This window comes from Micrasema longulum, unplaced genomic scaffold, assembly GCF_059751315.1.
Source record: "Micrasema longulum isolate JH-2025_06_02 unplaced genomic scaffold, ASM5975131v1 h1tg001192l, whole genome shotgun sequence".
Lineage (NCBI taxonomy): Eukaryota > Metazoa > Arthropoda > Insecta > Trichoptera > Brachycentridae > Micrasema > Micrasema longulum.
Genome location: NW_028278379.1, coordinates 269267 through 287645, shown reverse-complemented (window position 1 = coordinate 287645; position 18379 = coordinate 269267). Strand labels below are relative to the sequence as shown.

The following is an 18379-nucleotide window of genomic DNA, read 5'->3' as shown; positions in this document are numbered from 1 at the left end:
AATGTTTTCCCTATCTGTTGCAACAAATTTTGTTCCACATATTTATTTGACCAAGGCATCATCAGACTGGTCAATATTTTACAGTACTAAGTATTTTTAATTTATAACTTTTATATTTAAATATATGTTGTATAATAACAATAGGATTCCATCAAGAATAGTCAATAAATAACATAAATCGAAATGTTTTATATTGTATTATGGCGGCGGTGTAATGGCTAAAATACTTGCCTCACACATAGAAGGTTCCGGGTTTGATTCTCGGTGAAATAAAATAAAAAGTGAATTTTCTCAAGCTTGGGTATTCTCTGCTGTAAATCACCAGTGTGATTGGACCTCCTGGTCTGTTGAGGTGCAAAAAATAGAAATAATGTATGCAAAATAAGGGCCTTAATTAATAAAATTTATATGCCACTCATGTTTAATGATAGGTTTTTTGCTGTCATTTGCAAAGTCACATCAAACCAAATTGAAAAGGAGCAATACTAAAATCGTTTGAATTAAAGCTATACTATTCTAAAATCCTTCAAAATATTTAACCATTCATGAAATTATTATTAGTCTACTTAGGAACTCTAGTCTACACTCGGTCAAAACGAAATGCCAATTATTCAACTCTTGTATAATGCCAGTTCTCCTATATGGGTGCGAATCTTGGCACCTTACCAAAGCTCAAAACACCAAACTTCTGAGTTTTGAGAGTAAGTGCTTGAGAAGAATATTAGGTATAAGATGGTTCAATTTTATAACTAACATTGAAGTCCGAGAACGGATGCAGCAGTCTCCTTTAACGAGCGGATTGAGGATGCGGCGGTGGACCTGGCTTGGACACGTGCTGCACATGCCTCAGGAGAACCTAAACCCTAGTTGCCTCTTCTTTAAACCTGCGGGATCACGCCGTCCTGGAAGGCCGTCAATGATGACCTTTAGACTTTATTCAGCAGAATTAAGGGGCAGTGGATTGACATGGGAAGAAGCGAGAGTGCTGGCTGGTGATAGGGTCTCCTGGAGGCAACTGGTGATGTCCACATGCTCCACTTAGGAGCGGATGTGGAAAAGAAAGAGAAATTATTATTCATGCCATAGAATTAATAATAGTCCAGAAGGAGCGTAGAATCATATTTTAATACATCCAATAAACCCCCCACTTTGACCCACTTTCAATTTGTCAATTTCTCTAAAGTTTTCATTGTACACGCGGAAACATTGGCACAACATAGTAGATGAGTAATATAAGAAGAGTAATTGAATTAATGAACTTTGAACTTAAAAAATAAAACAAATTTTATTTTACATAAAATTGATATTTTAATGTCATGTTAAATAATATTTAATGTTTTAAGGATAATATCAGCCAAATGTCCACCACGGCGTTGTGTTATCCGAGAGGTTGTGGCATAAAAAATCTAACCCTGGCAACACTAATAAAATGTCCATTTTGTTTTCTTTGACAATCTGACAGATGGAAAAATAATGTTTTTTTTAAGTAATGCATTTGCCATTTACACATGAAATGTGATCCCATCCTGTTTCTTTAAGATCCCAGCAGTATTTAAACGCTTTTAAACTACTCAACATGCCATAGTTGAATTCAAATCGGGAGTTGCGTACTGAGCGACGTCTACAAAGAAACCGATGGGTCAAAACATAAAACTACTCCTTAATAATAGTAGTTAAGTTGCCTTCTGTTTGATGTGTGTATGCAATTTCTGGACTATTCTTAATTCTATGATTCATGCATTGAACTCTCGGTTGAGATTTTGAAATATGTACTTAATGTTTTTTCATGTTTTTTTAAAAATTAATTTAGGTCTGCCTGGTTGCGGTGTAACATACATACAAGATCGTGGAGAAATCTCTCCACCAAAACGCAATGGAAAATATACACCTAATATAATTTGTGAATATAAAATCCAGTTGCCACCTGGAACCACCATCAGACTTAACTTCCTATCATTTGATCTTGAAGAATCTTCTAATTGTGTTTTCGACTATGTTACTGTAAGTTAAAAAAAACAATAAGTAGTTTTACAATAGTATGCCAATATAAAAAAATCTTTTTTACATTTTAGCAATGAATTTAAATATACTCGTAATTCAACTTTTTAAACATGTCAGTTTTTAAGCCAGAAGAAATGTCTTACACAATCTTACATATATTTTTTGAATGTCAATGATACACAATAAATGATTTTGTTTTATTTGAAATATTTTTATCATTTTACAGATATTTTGGGCTTGTCTTAAAACAGAATGGTTTGATTGATCTTCATTATTTTGTTTTCTTTAATTCGGTATAAAATTTACTTTTTTTTCTGTATAAAATATAAGACATATGTATATTGGTTTTTATGATTTACCCAAATATTTCAATTTTGATGCCATTTTTTTTAGTCGTAAATAACCGTGTTAGAACATGAGGAACCAGTTGTGGTAGAGCGGGGTTCGAACCTCGGACCTCCTGATCAAGAGTTCGTGACACTAGCCACAGAACCACAAACCCATCTCACATTGTTGTGTCATCATTGATTAATACCACATTCATATTGTTGCCAAAATATATTTTTGTTTGTAAATAAAGCAGCTTAATATTTTATTTTTTTGACAGTCCCTACATATGCCATTGAATCTGCATTTTGCGAGATTTACAGGAGAGCAAAACCAAACCTTGACATGTTTTTAAGAAGCTATCAGATTCTGTAGAACTGCCTAACATGTATCTCTACAGTATCTGATATCTTAAAAAAATATCAAGCTTTGTTTTTGTTCTCCTGTAAACCTTGCAAAATGCAGATTCGATATTATACGTAGAGACCGTCGACTTCATCTCCAGTCAAAATTATCATAGATATCACTTGTTGTTTATTTTTGGATTATTCAAAACCGTATCAAGCTTCTTAAATTTTGCATTTTTGATATGTCATTTTTTTATTTTAGGTTTATGATGGTGCAACAGTAACTTCAAAAGTGTTTGGAACATACTGTGGGAATATAATACCACCTCCAATCATCTCCTCTACCAATGTTTTATTAATTGTATTTAAGTCTGATTTTACTCGTGTTGCTGATGGTTTTAGGATTGAATTTGAAATAGGTAATACATTATTTACGAATATTTTTAAAATCCATATCTTTGTCGAAATGTCTGAAACATGACTATTTATCTTTAGAACCTCTCGCTTTCCACCTCTAAACTCCTTAACTGATCCTACTTTCTATACACTCCTTCCCTCATCATAGTTTTTTTTCATCAGTTTTATATGTACAAGAACTATCTACTAGTGGAGAACTGTGATTTATTTTAAAAGTAATCTAAAAAAAATATTCATTCATTTGTACCGACATATAAGTACATAATATGTAATTAATATAATTATAAATGGCTATGGAGGTGAACATCTACCATACTGCCTATGGATCGCCCTCAATAGACTACAGGTGGGTGTTACACGATGTAAAAAAATCTCCAAAGGTGGGGGGGTACCTCTCTGGTGATGATATATTGTGTGACCTAAGGCGACAGCTACCTATTGACATGCCCGCTCATGGGAGAAGGCTGCACTCCTGGGGACCTAATTGTGGCAAACAACAAGGCGATATCTGTCTCCGCATATTGGAGTGGCAAGATATAATCCAACCAGACACGCATTTTTTTTTTTTTTAAATGGCTATTTTTTCTGTGGTTCTGGTAAAATCAACTCAAACAACAATTATTATTAACCACGAGATGTACACAGTCCATTATGAAAGTAATGCGTATGGTTTTATTGTGACGCGACTACCCATGGCGGCGCGGTAAAACCGGTCGGGAAATGCGGAGGGGGGGGTCTGCCCTTCCAACGCAGCCGGTCGCCAGTTAGCCGAGCAGTGTGAGCAGAAAGATGTGCCTCCGCTTGAGGTGTTTGTTTTCGACTTTGTAGCATGGTGCGATGGAACGCTCGCTTGAACAGCGATACGCCATCAAGTTTTGCATGAAGCTTGGAAAGAATGTAACTGAAACATTCTAGATGCTTCAAGAGGCCTTCAAGGTCACAGGCTGGGAAGTGGCACAAGGCGTTCAAGGAGGGCCGTCAGGAGGTTGCACACGAATCCCGTTCTGGACGCCCAATAACGGCCAGAACCGACTAAAACGTGGATCGTGTTCGCAAAATTTTGCATTCCAACCGTCGATTGAGCATCCAGCAAATAGCTGACACCCTACACATGTCCACATTTGCGGTACATGGGATAGTGACTGAAGATCAGCACATGCGCAAGGTCTGTGTGAAGTTTCTGCCGAAAGGGCCGGGCGCTAGGCGCACTTCGTAGATATTTTTCTGTAGGAAGATTTAAACGGTGGTGGTGATTTATAATAAATAACAATTGTTTTATTTATTTTCGGATAAACACATTTACTATAAAACATTATTATCGAATATTATTAAAATCAAATATAACGGAAAGTTGTGCATAATTGCTTATTTCGATGATTCGCCCCTGCTATCTACGCACTAAACAAGCAGCTATTAAATCTTAACCATAATAATCTATGATCTGCATGATCTGTATGTTTGCAATTTAGAAATATTTAAGATATTAGTTTTTTCATCCCTGTATACCCACCGTTTGTGAACACTATGCGTATGTACCGTTTTTTGTTTTCAGTCTGCCATAAACTTCTGACAGAAGCCACGGGTGTTTTCAAGTCACCCGGTTATCCCAACATCTATCCGCACAACAGACAGTGCACATATTTGATCAGCCTCCCACCGGGGAAGGCTATTCATTTGTCATTTATCGATTTTGACATAGAAGAAGTTAGCTATCCGCAGTGCATGTACGATAACATTAAGGTACTATTCATATTTGTATGTTGTTAAGAAATCATATGGATGTTCAAACATAGGCAGAATGGTGAATGTTATGCGGTTTATATCACTCAAACCAGTCAGCGACGGGTCACGAGCCTTGTAAATGCCTAGATTTCCATGTTTCCTTCTATAAAATATTTTCCATCTCGGTTGTAATATGGCAATCTTAATAACTCCTTAGGGGGTAAAATCCAGTCCTTATCTACAGAAATTTTGAGACACTCAAAATATTGTTGAGAATTTCATGAGTTCTACATTCCATGGGACTTTTCTTGGGTTGGCTAAGAATGTAAAGTGCATTTAAATATTTCATGGCCTTTGTTTATGTGTGCGTGACACAAACAAAAAGGGTATGTTTACTCGGTTCATCAACAGGCACTACTAACACATTGGTATAGGCCACCAAATATTCTAATGCACTGTACATACATATTTTTAAAAGTATATGACACAGTATGGAAATTTCATTTATCTTTATAAAAGGCAAATAATCAAACATTTCATTTCATTCAACGGAAATTTCTATTCAAAACAACTTTTAAAATTACTCTGAGATTTGTTTTATTGTGCTTGTTTTGTTATTTTTAGTCATTTATAATATTTTAAAGCTATACTATTTATTATATCGGTAGTTAGATAGCAGAAGGGACCATCTGTAATTTTCAAAAATGTTCAGGAGAGCTGAAATACGTCTCAATTTCAAGACTTTAATCCACAAACTAAAATATTTTAGTGTTGCTTTTCAATAATAAATTACCATTCTAAATGATGCTGATTTTTTGATTTTTTTTCTGCGTGTATTTACTGAAATATTAATTAAAACTTTTGAAAACTTAAACATAGACAAAAATACAGATGGTCCCTTCTGCCATCTGACTACCGATATGTATATGTGTATGAAAAAAATGGTAGAACTTTATATATTTATTCCCTATGATATATTGCCATTTTCTGTTTGGGATTGGTAAACATAATTCAAACTAAAATATGTATGTTCTTGTTATAAAATAATAAAAAAATAAGCAGAAATTATAAAAGCAGAGTTTATCAGTGGTATGGGGTTCTCTCTCGGAAAGGTCTCGTTATTATTAAAGAAAACTTATAAATAGTTCACAATGAGTTTTTCTGGATTATTGGAAATAGTGTTTTGGAGTACACGCGTACTATCAAACATTATTTTGCCCGGCATTCTCTCACTCTGTGTACTTGTAATTGTTGTAGATATTTGATGGAGACAATAGCAATTCGACATTGCTTGGTACTTTTTGTGGGAAAAGCACGCTAAAGCCAGAAGATATTGTCTCCACTCATAACTATCTCTACATCGAGTTCAATACTGATACTTCAGTAGCAGGAACTGGCTTTATGGCTAATTATTCAACTATTGATAAAGGTTTGTGTACACATTTCTACACACTGCATTTTAATGGATTTTAAAATTCTGAATTTGCATTCAAAAAATGTTTTTTTTATTGTTTCTTCACGCTCAACTATTTGTAAATAAATACATACTTTACTCTTTTTCAGAATGTGGCGGTATTTTGAAGGATATATCAGGAACAATAGAGTACCCGGATACAAGAAAGAGCACATTCTATTTAAATAATATGAAGTGTATTTGGGTCTTATCTGCCCCTCCTGGATATGTCATACAAATATCATGGTTAACGTTTGATTTGGAAGTTTTAAATAACTGCTATGGAGATTTTGTTGAAATTTATGATAATAACACAGTCACACATAAATCAGAGCTCTTAGGCAGGTTTGTATTTATATTTATCTATAACATACATTTTAAAAGCTGTAACATGTTAGCTTCCTCAAAATAAATGATCTCCGAGCTATGTAGATATGCTATGCTACGTACATCTATAACAGTGAGTCAAAATGTAGTTTTTATATGAAATTAATGTATCAATTTTAGTATAAAACTTTTCGGTCTTGTTTTATTAGTAAATAATCTGCTTCTTTTTTGTAGGTTCTGTGGGAATACACTACCGCCAGCACTGACGAGTTTGACTAATATGATTACATTGATATTTCAATCTGATAATACTCATGTTTCAAATGGATTTTCCATGTCCTATTTGTTTTCTGATGTCAGGAAAGGTAAACTTTGTTTTTTTTAATTAATTGAAAATTTACAATTTAAATTTGAAGCACTAAATTTGTGGCCACATAATTAAAATATAAACAAAATCACTTTGTTTCTAACCACTAATATTTATTTTATTACGCTACATAAACTTCCTTATCTAGGTTTATTGCTAAGTTAAACCTTGATACAGAAGCTTGGGTCGCTTTGAAATTATTCGGTAATATGTGTGTTTTATTTTCATTTGAATTATATTTGAGAATTTTTTTATTCTGTATTATAAGGTATAACTATGTCTACACACTTTTGCTTGGCTCTACATTTAAGTTTTTCTGAGCTGCTCAAATTTTTAAATATAAGTTCTTAAACTTTTTATGGTTGTTCAGATGCACATTGAGTTTTTCTGAATTATTGTACCGTGTGTGATTCACACTCTTTGCTGCAAAGATGAAAAAATGACACTGAACATTTTTTTTTATCTAACGAGTCTGAGCTTCGTAAATCACCAAAAAAAGTATTTTTAAAAATAAATTCAACTCCCCAATTTTATGCGTGGAAAATTTTATATAAAGAAGTTTGATGGTTTGTTTCCACACTCACCCAGGGCCAAATATTTATTTTACTGTGGAATGTAAAGACATAGAGAATAAAAATTCAATTTTTTAAATTAACAGTTTGTGGCGGAACCTACTTATCATCATTTGGAGAAATTACTTCCCCTGGTTGGCCAGATATGTATCCTCCTAGGAAAGATTGCAGTTGGATTATTAAAGTTCCCGAAGGACAACAAATTATGCTCAACATATCCAAATTCAATTTAGAATTGCATTCAAAATGCCAAAGAGACTATTTGGAAATAAGGTTAGCATTAATTACGCACAAGTTTATTTAAAAAGTTAATAGATATTATGTGTATATTTTGAAAATTAAAATGAAATCTTCAGTTGATTCTGAAATGCCAGTAAGACAAGCAACTGTCATTTGTATTTTGGCTTCCATAAGTCTAAAAAAGACATTTTTTATCATTTGGATTTTTATGGAATATTTCAACTGATATTTAAAAATACATACCTTTTATATTTGTGTTGTTATGAAAAAAATATACTAGATCTGGGTAGATAATAATTACAATAGTGAAATGTAATGTGACCAAATTAACAAATACAGGAAAACAATTCATTTTAACAAGTAGATAGCATAATTTTCAATGCTATTCATTGTTCAGAAATTTGAATTTGAATCAAGTTTTTTTTTGTGATTAAAACAAATTTATATTTAAGTTTATTAAATATCTGGTTTATGGGAAACTGTGAATTTAATTTAAATTGAATATACTAAAATAAGAATGACTAATGAATGATTTCATCCTCTCTACAAGCCCAATGCTTGATTACTATAGGGACTGTAAGGTAATACCGGGTGAATCTTTCACATCACAACACAGACTGCTTGTGGCAGTTATGAGATTACCTAAGCCAATGAAGACACACAGAGATAAATCTGAGCGTATCAAACGAAGGGAACTTCACTATGAAAAGGGAAAACTTTTTATTGAAGAAGTCATACATCCAAGGAGACATGAATAGTGACAAAACAGCTGATATTATGTGGAAAGATTTTAAGAAACTTCGTCAGGAACATGCAAAGAGCGTACTAGGCGTCTCAAAGGGTAGTCTCTATATCCAAAGAGACATTACTTGGTGGGATGCCGATATAAGGGAAGTAATTAAAAACAAGTGTGAAATGTTTAAATTCTGGCAAAAGTCAAAACCTGAAAAGGACCATAAACAATATAAAATGATGAAGAAGCTAGCCAAATCAGCTGTCGCACTAACAAAAGCTATGTCCTCGGGACTTTTACGAATGACTGGAAGAAGCCCCAAATGAAAACTTTATGGATAGAATTACTAAATAGCGCCCCAAATCTATATTGGATCTTAAACATAATAAGTACACAAAAAAAAACAGGGGGAGCTGCTGACACCGAATAAGGAATTCCCAGGTGAAGAATTTCCAAAACCAATGCAAATACATGGCCCACTTGATTCTGTTAATTCTGAAGAGATTAAGCATGCCCTTCAAAAAACAGATTATAATAAAGCTCTTGGTCTTGACATTATACCAAAGGATATTTGAAAGATTATGGGAGGAGATGCATTGCCCTGGCTCACAGAACTGTTTAATAAAATAACTTGTGAAAATAAAATACCATCGTCATGGCGTGCAAGCTGCCTGTGCACTTTGTACAAAAATAAAGGTGATGTGGCAAATTGCAACAACTACAGATTGGACGAGGAAAGGAGAAAAAGTTTCCAGTTGCCTGATAAAACCTGTCAATTGGCAAATCTTGCAGAGTGAGACTCTTCTTGAACTCATAAGCCTCTGCAAGCTCCTTGATTCTAAGGTCGAGTGGCATGAAGCCGCTAAGAATCCGAGTAAACATCAGGAGATTGTTCTGTAACCCTTGTAAGACCTGATGGCAATTTGTCTTTGAATGGAGCTCAATTTTTTTCTGTTATATTTTTTATCAGCATACATGATCAGAGGCTCGACAGCTTCTACGTATATTTGCTGCATTTTCTCCACTAATGCACTCAATGTTGGTTTAGCCTCCCGAACAAGTTTGTTTTTAACAGCCGCAGCTTTTTTACAAACATCGATAATATGTTTAGATCAATTCAGAATGTTCCCATTGTGACAACCCAGGACAGAAGGCGCATGTGTGCAAGGAGGCCCGACCCTGGATGAACCAGGGTATAGGGGCAGGGAGAAGAAGAAGAAACTAAAATAAGAATGACAAGGATTAAACAGAGAGAGAAAACATTTTTGCGAAGGGTATATGGAAGTCTATTAATTTACAGTGCTTATGACCTGTCATTGGCTGTTTTAAGTGATCTTTTTACACACTTTGTAACATTCATCATTCTGATTATTTTTTAACATCCATTTTTTCTAACATGTCGAAGTTTTGGCCTTTAAGAAGAAATGAGTTTTTTTAAAGTTTTATTTGGAAATTAATTTTAGATTTGTGTTTGTTATTTTTTTCTCATCTATAAATAGGCGTATTGATTACTATGTTTCCTAATCGTGTTTATTTTTGTAATTAGGAATGGTGGCTATGAAAACGCTCCACTAATTGGAAGATTTTGTGGGACTGTGATTCCGAAAACAATACCATCAATGACGAATGCCATGTTTCTCACTTTCCATTCCGATATTTCCCGTGTTTATGGTGGTTTCCAAATAACATGGGATAGCACTTCAACAGGTATGTTGTTCAAATAACAAAATAGTGATGTACAACACAATTTGTTATAGTGTTATTTGCTTGATTATTATCCCAATGGACTTACAGATCACAGTGATGTCAGGAGCCCATAAGGCCCATTATCAATGAAACTATTTTTCTATGTGCATTTTAAATTTAATTACAGTTGCAAATAACTCTTATGTATGGAATTGGAAAAACAAGGTTGACGCTAGGCTGAATGCTGTTAAAATGCAATCTCTAAGCAGATGAGCAGAAAACTGCATATCTAAATGGGTGCACAAATTTCGAGATCCGTGTAGATTGTTAAGCTCAGGACAAGCATTTTATACAAAATGAAGTGCTGCGGTGGTTTGGACATTAGGATGAATGAACAGCGAAAGAATGGCTAAAAAGATCCACGCAGTTAATCTTGATGGATTTAGAAAACAAAGAATATTGGGAAAGATATGGCATGACCAAACACTTGAAAAACAGATGTGAATGTAGAAGAAGTGAGGTCTGTATGTTAAGACAGAGTGGTGTGGGTGACTATCTATCCTCTCTGCATACCCTTACGAAGGGGAAACCACATGACTGTTTTTTAAAATTAATTATCATGTACTGCTTTTATTGACTACCTTTGTAAAAGGGGAAACGTTTTGATAGATTCTACTGAAAGTAAACTCTTTATGTTGTGTATTTATTCTTGTTGAATTAATAAAATAAATTATATTCCATAGGAAGGATTAAGTTAATGTGAAACTTAATGAATCAATTTGTTTATTGAATGATGTGAATTTTCCCTAAATGTTTTTTCTATAAAATGTTGACATTGTGTAGGTTGTGGGGGGACACTGACAAGTTCCCGCGGCAGTATTATTTCACCCAACTATCCTCAGGCGTATGGACACAATGCCGAGTGCTATTGGAAAATATCCGCAAGTGCTGGTTCTGTTATTGAAATAGTGTTTGCTGACTTAGACTTGGAGCATCAGAGAAATGGTCTTTATGATTATGTTGAGGTAGGAAACACATTTTTAAGTATAATTTCTGCGCTGACACGGAAAAGGGGCATAAGTCTGTATGGTGTAATTTTACAGTATGGCTGTTTTACTTATTGACAGCTAGGGTCTCGGTGTTTTTTTATTAATTACAAAAGATATAAGTAAAAATTTTCAACTGCAATGCTTGAATATATTGAAATAGAGTATTTTCTACGAGATGTCATAATTATTTATTGAAAAAACCCCGTATTTATACTTTTTACGACTTGCGCCCTTTTCCTTGTTATTTTTTACTCCATACTACAATCGATTTGGCACTAAGTGCACTTAGGCCTAAATTCACAGATACATTTTAGCTTTTCAATTGTTCAAATTGGAGTTATATTTCCACTAAACACTCATTTTTTCTACATTCCTGCTTATCTCTTCTTTCTCAAGCTCACCTTCAACCTTCAAAGTATATTGATACTTTCTCCTAAGGGTTCTGCCCTTTGCTGTCTTACTTCTAGTACTACCATCACGCCATTTTCCGTAAGGGTAAGCAGAGAGAATGGACCACCACACACGTCTATCCTGGCATACATTTCTAGTTTCTTCCACATTCATACATCTTGTCATACACGCCCTTCGGTTCTGCCTGCTTTTGACAAGACCAGACTTAAGATTTAGGTTTATCTAATCGTGTTGTGTCTTTCTTGGTCGTCTTTGTCCCACGTTACTATTCATTCTCGCCATATATACCTGTTTTACCATTTTTTTGTCATCCATTTGTTCTACATGACCAAACGATCTCAGAGACCCTTTTTTAATTTTATAAATTATACCGGACTCAGATTTACACTTTTGCCTGATTTCATCAATTGTAACTCTATCATACATTGATTTCCCACACATTCATCTAAGAGATTGCATTTCGACAACGTTCACTTGGCTCTCATCCTTCCTCTGCTCTTACTGATATACTTAAAGATATAATGTATCATTACTTAATCTCACTGAAGATCCACATTTTTTTCTTATCCATTCGTTCTACATGACCAAATGGTTCCTCTGCTATTACTGACATACTTCAGGTTTGATGATGACATCGACCAGAGATAAAATTAGTGCCCTTCTACAATATCATATCATATCACTGCGGGAGCAAGTCGACTTGTGCCCGTATTCCATGTTACAAATTTGATCAAAATATTTGTAAGAAGGCACGACTCGAGTCAGGTCTATTTTCTTTGATACTATTTTACAAATATCGACTTGGGCCCAAATGTAAAATCGCTTTTTTATTGTTATGGTGAGGAATTTTTTCACTTTTCTTTATTTTACTTGTGTGTCTGTAAATGGAGTATCAAATGATATTAATAACTCAATTTGGCAAAAAACCCGACTTGTGCCCCTTTTCCGTGTCAGCACAGATTTAATATTTGATTATGACACTGGTTGCAATCTGTTTTCAGTAGTAAAATAGCAACCCCTATTCAATTTTCTTTTTTTTTCAAATAAATATGATGTTTATCTTTAGTGGATTGGAAGATCGAAAATTTAACCTTACCATTTATAATGTGGTAAGGATTGTGAATATGATTGAATTATAATTTCATTTCAATACAGAAAAAGTACATAATTTTGGTTTTTAGATTTTTGACGGAGATTTAGGTTTTCAAAAGAGTCTGGGTCGTTTTAGCTCTTTTCAATTAACTCCAAGTGCAAAAATATCAAAAACCAACCATATCTTCATAAAATTCCGATCAGATGGTTACAATGCTGGCCATGGATTTATGTTAAACTATAATACAGGTATGGGACATTTGGTTAACTGAATTATTATCAAACACCTTTATTGAATTTCCCACTGTTCATATTATATAGATATGTATTTTAAAATTATTATATTTCAGTGTGCAATAGAAATATAACTGGAAATTCTGGGGCAATTGAGAGTCCAAACTTCCCGGCACCATATCCTGATTATTCAGATTGTACTTGGAAAATCACTGTGCCGAAAGGAAATAAAATCAACGTCACCTTCAGTCACTTAGAATTAGAAAAAGGACAATTGTTTCTGTCATATGGGTTTATTGAGCCTTTAGATAAAAAAAAATTATTTAACAAGTTTTACAATTCTGAAGAACAGCTGTGCACTTACGATTATGTTCAGGTATCTTTATTTAACTGTTAATTAATATTATAGTGTAATATGTAACTTTATTCATACTAATCATTCTATCCATTTTTTAGCTCAAGGATGGCAAAGACGTAAATTATACCAATCAGTATTGTGGAAATAAGATTCCACCATTGTTTAGATCCTCAGATAACAATGTGTTTGTTCATTTTCATTCTAATAACTTTCACCATCTTTCTGGATTCCGATTGGAATGGATTGTAGACGGTAAAAAAAACTTACTTCGTGATATTATGCATTCTTAATTTGTTTCGCATTACCTATTGTAATTTAATTTTTAAAAGGTTGTGGAGGCAGCCTACGTCATCCAACTGGGACAATTACTTCACCGGGATATCCAAAGTACTACGCCGACAATACAGAATGTGAATGGGTCATAGAAGTGGAATTTGACCAATCAATTGAATTTACAATAGAAGATATTGATTTAGAAATGATGCAAAATTGTCAGTTAGATTCATTAAGCATCTACAATGGTCCATCACACGAATCTGAAAAACTTCTTCAAGTTTGTCATATACATAAAATAGATGAGTCTGTTGTTACATCGACAGGGAATTATATGTTCATAAAATTTATATCAGACAGTTCGGACTACGGTCGAGGATTCAAGGCAACTTACAAAACCGTTGCAAGCAGTAAGTTTTTTTAATAACTAAATTATCATTTCGGTTCGTGAGAAACCCGTTCAAACAACTGAATATTTTCAGCTATTTAATTTTTGCACATTCATTTTAATTACTTTCTAGATTTTTTACAAAGTAATTGAAATGAATCCACAGTGGATTTTTCTCAATTTTGAAAGTATTCACAAAGCTATTAACTGCGTATTAAAACAATGGTGAACCTAGACTAATGGCGTATTCATGTCCTCACACGTATGAAAAAAAAAGGAAAATTAACACAAAATATAAAATTATGCTAAGAATTTAAAAAACAACAGTACGAATTTTATAAAAAAGGAAAATAATAATTTGAAAACTTTTAAGTCTCGGTTTTTTGATTCGATAACTCGAATATTAATGATTTTCCATCTCACCCGATCAATTCTATTTTGATTTTCGTTTGTTGGTCTATAAATAGCGAGTATATTTGTACGAGTACACTTAACATGCATCATAACTCCTCCCCTCCTTTGTGTTTTTTGTAATCGATAAAAGGAATCGTATTTTATAAATTTAAAATGATTTGCCTCTTCCTTCTCACATCCTCACATCCGTGAGAATGATAACATTTATTTGCTTATAATACTCATTTTAATGTGTGGTTAATATATTTATCAATTTTTTTTTATAAGTAATCTAATATGTATATGCAAAATGGTTATTTTTTTGCTTAAAAAAATCGGCAATTTGATTAAACCAATCCTTAATGTCCATGGATACCTATTCATTACATTAATCATTCATCCAAAATGTGGCTAATGCCTGAAAAGTTTTCATTTATCCATTTAGACGGCAGGAATGAATTTATTCCATTTCTAGTAAATTTATGTCAGATTCTGTTCTTATTGGACGCATTACAGAGTTTTTTTTTTTTACGAGAATTGTATTATTCTTGATCCAAACAAAATCGTATTTTCCCTTAGCTGTTTGTTTTGTTTTCCAAAAAAACTTTTTTTTCCTTTTGAAACCCATTTGTTGATGTAAATTTTCCTCTCTTCATTTCCTCCGATTATTCCATTTTCCAACTTTATGTTTCTATTGAGAAGCCTTTGCTTTTCTTCTCGATTTTACTCAACAATTATCTTAGTTAACTTTTCGATTTGTTGCGTATTCACTTTTCTTAAAATTTGTAATTTTTACATTTTTCTTCAATTTCCTTATCTCTATAGTGTGTTTGTAAAAAATTACTTTGTGTATTTCTACTGATATGAGGATTTTGTATTTCTTCCATTATTTCCTGTAGTTTAGATCGGTAGTCAGATGGCAGAAGAGACCATCTGTATTTTTGTCTTTGTTTTAGTTTTCAAAAGTTTCAATTAATAATTCAGTAAATACACGCAGATTTTTTTTTTTAAATCAGCGTCATTTAAAATGGTAATTTATTATTGAAAAGCAACACTGAAATATTTTAATTTGTGGATTAAAGTCTTGAAATTGAAACGTATTTCAGCTCTCCTGAATATTTTTTAATATTACAGATGGTCCCTTCAGCCATCTGACTACCGAGATGTAACTTGATCTTTTTCTCAATTTTTCAATTATATAAAATCCACCTCCTTTTTTACTTCCTTAATAATTCTTTTATTTTCGTGTGGTATTTTAACAAGATCCTCATACTGTTGACTGATAAATTCCCTAGCATTTTTCAGTTATAATATTTCCGCCTTAAGATCATCTAATATATTTAATTTTAGGATGATGCCCTCTAGTAGTATTTTATTTCCTTTACAAGTCGGCGAGCCACTAGCATTAGAGGCGAATGCAGGCAACTGTGCGAGTTCCGAGTGTGTAGCTCTCGGCCCGAGCGTTGTGACCTCAGAGTAATAATTCTCTAGAGAAGCCCTTTAGCTCTATTGCGTAGAACAAAAGGGTTCCAAATTTTTGGTTCGGTTTTAGTTTGGTTTTAAGTTTAACAACAAACGTGTAATGGACGGTTTCGGTTTGCCCTTGAAAATCTCAACCCAAGTACCTACGGCCCGTTGTATTGCTGTTATCTGTAGCTAAGTGCATGGTCAATAATCATAGAATTGTTTTCCTCCGTATGAGCGACTCTATGGTTGTAACAATATTATCAGTAAATGTATTTTTTGCATTCCGCGATTCCCTTTTGAAGCGCAATGAAGTTTCTCGTCCCATACACGTGTAATGAAAAAGATTCATGCACTTTATTTTACACTGTAAATAATCACCATTTTGTGGCAGCTTGCTCTTACACCTATTGCAAACTTCTTCATCCATATTATTTGTTTAACTAGAAGTATTTATACACTGTAAAAAATGCTTTTACACTTAATTTTTCGGTGCGCGATTGTAAGGCGACTTATCAGTACGAATGTGTTTACTCAATTCCAACTTCCAATTTTATAATATGTGTTCTTTAATATTTCAGAATGTGGAGGATTGTTCAAGGGTTTGGCGGGAACAGTGGTTTCTCCCAATTACCCCAATAATTACGGTAACAATATGGATTGCTTTTGGCTCATTGAAGTTCCCGCCACCCATTTAATAATATTTTCATTAGTGGATATGGATTTAGCCATGTCTTGGACTAATAATTGCACGGATATTGTCAATGTGAGCTATGTATTAATTTCTTATTTTAACGATTGGTGGTTTGCAGGAACCGTAAAAAAATAAAGGTTTTGTCTCTTTTGCTTCAATAAAATCAATAGATGGGAGAATTGAAGAAATAGGGAGGTTCAAACATAGTGTGCGGGTAAAGGAGATAATTAATTTCGAGTAGACATTTGTCTTTGTTTAAAAAGATAAAAAACAAAACAAAGACCAATGTCCCCTTTACTTGTCCACCTTACTCTTCGCTTATTTCTTATGATTTTAAAGAAAAATACCAAACTGTTGGTTATGTGCAGGATTATAAGTGGGAGAAGGGAAATTGCATAAAAAGATTGAAAATATTATATGATCCTAAATTTTATTACTTAAATTGCTTATAACTTGAAATTTCACAAAATTTGACAGTAAATTTCTTGAAAATATCATAAATAGAAATGAATACCAAATACAGACATTTTAGCCCTATCGTCTAATTGCTATTTATGATCCTACGCGATAGATTGAAAATTTCTTACAAATATTCATTACTCTGCAATATGATTTATGATTTTAATCTTACAGTGCATAAATTATTAGTCTGTCCACTAATTTCTCCATATTATCTGATAGCTCAATACATTTAATAGTTACTTTGCATTTTGTATCTATTTAAACTACATATTTAAACCACTCCTTATGACCGAAATCTAATGCCATTTGATATTTAAGGTTTATGATGGAGAAACACCAACCTCTTCATTGATTGCAAGCTACTGTGCAATCGGTAACCCACCTAGTCCTACTAACATTACTTCAACGGGGAACAAGTTATTAATAGAATTCAAGTCAGATGATAAAGATGTAGCGAAGGGCTTTAAAGCAACCTATGCAATGGTAATATTCAAATGTTTTTGAAGTAACACAATGTAAAAAATGTTTAAGAATAAATTAATAAATCATTCATTTTGTTGGTTCTCAAAAGGTTTGTTGGTCATAATCTAAAAGTTGTTTAAGGTTGATATTTTTTTTTTATTTTCTAGGCTTGCGGAACTCAGATAGTCGCTAAGTCAGAAGGAATTATCTCATCTCATAATTTAATGAACCTTGCAAGTACAATGAACTTGGAAAACTGTTCATGGACAATCATTGCCGAACGACCAGGTAATATTACTTTAGACAAATCCATTTTTTGAAATAATGTTGATATAGACGGAAAGTACCGCTGTGTATCCATTATTTCTTGTATAAAAATAATTATTCTGTAAACGCGACCCGAAATGCGCCTTTCGCAAGGGTCGTTGAAGCTAAGTAATAAATGTCCGTCCGCTCAAGAAATTGAGAGCCTATTGTTCTTACAGAGAAGGTACCTCCAAGAACCGGCCACATGTAATATTTGTGAAGCTTAGGACAATTTTAAAAACGAGAGTAATAATTAGTTTAAAATAATATTTATATTTCAAAATCCATTAGATTCAATTCACTTTACTTACATCAAAAACTTATTTACATATTCCTACTTTTTATGACAAATATAACGGCAACCATCACGCCGTTTCTCCGTAAGAGTAGGCAGAGAGGATGGTACCCCACATCACTCTATCTCTGCATATAGATTTCGCTTCCTCTACCTTCATACATCTTCTCGTGCACGCGCGCCTATTATTCTGATTGTTAATATAAGTTAATTATAAGGCTAGGTTAATTTTATATTTTAAGTTTATTAGAATAAGTTAGATTTTAAGAATGTAAGTGGCCACGATAAATAAGGAATTTGGCGGGA

The 18379-nt window shown here is 33.3% G+C and overlaps 1 protein-coding gene across 1 annotated transcript in view; it reads left to right on the top strand.

Annotated features, from left to right (window-relative positions):
* The window catches only part of LOC148276567 (cubilin-like), a 74541-nt gene that overhangs the window by 3840 nt on the left and 52322 nt on the right, over nucleotides 1–18379 (top strand). Inside the window, 16 exon segments of the mRNA XM_088234078.1 lie at nucleotides 1811–2001; nucleotides 2938–3094; nucleotides 4645–4832; nucleotides 6072–6243; nucleotides 6378–6612; nucleotides 6829–6959; nucleotides 7620–7806; nucleotides 10053–10213; nucleotides 11036–11217; nucleotides 12834–12993; nucleotides 13095–13354; nucleotides 13435–13588; nucleotides 13666–14019; nucleotides 16436–16620; nucleotides 17329–17493; nucleotides 17640–17760. Of these exon segments, the coding sequence (XP_088090204.1) occupies nucleotides 1811–2001; nucleotides 2938–3094; nucleotides 4645–4832; nucleotides 6072–6243; nucleotides 6378–6612; nucleotides 6829–6959; nucleotides 7620–7806; nucleotides 10053–10213; nucleotides 11036–11217; nucleotides 12834–12993; nucleotides 13095–13354; nucleotides 13435–13588; nucleotides 13666–14019; nucleotides 16436–16620; nucleotides 17329–17493; nucleotides 17640–17760 (3003 nt within the window).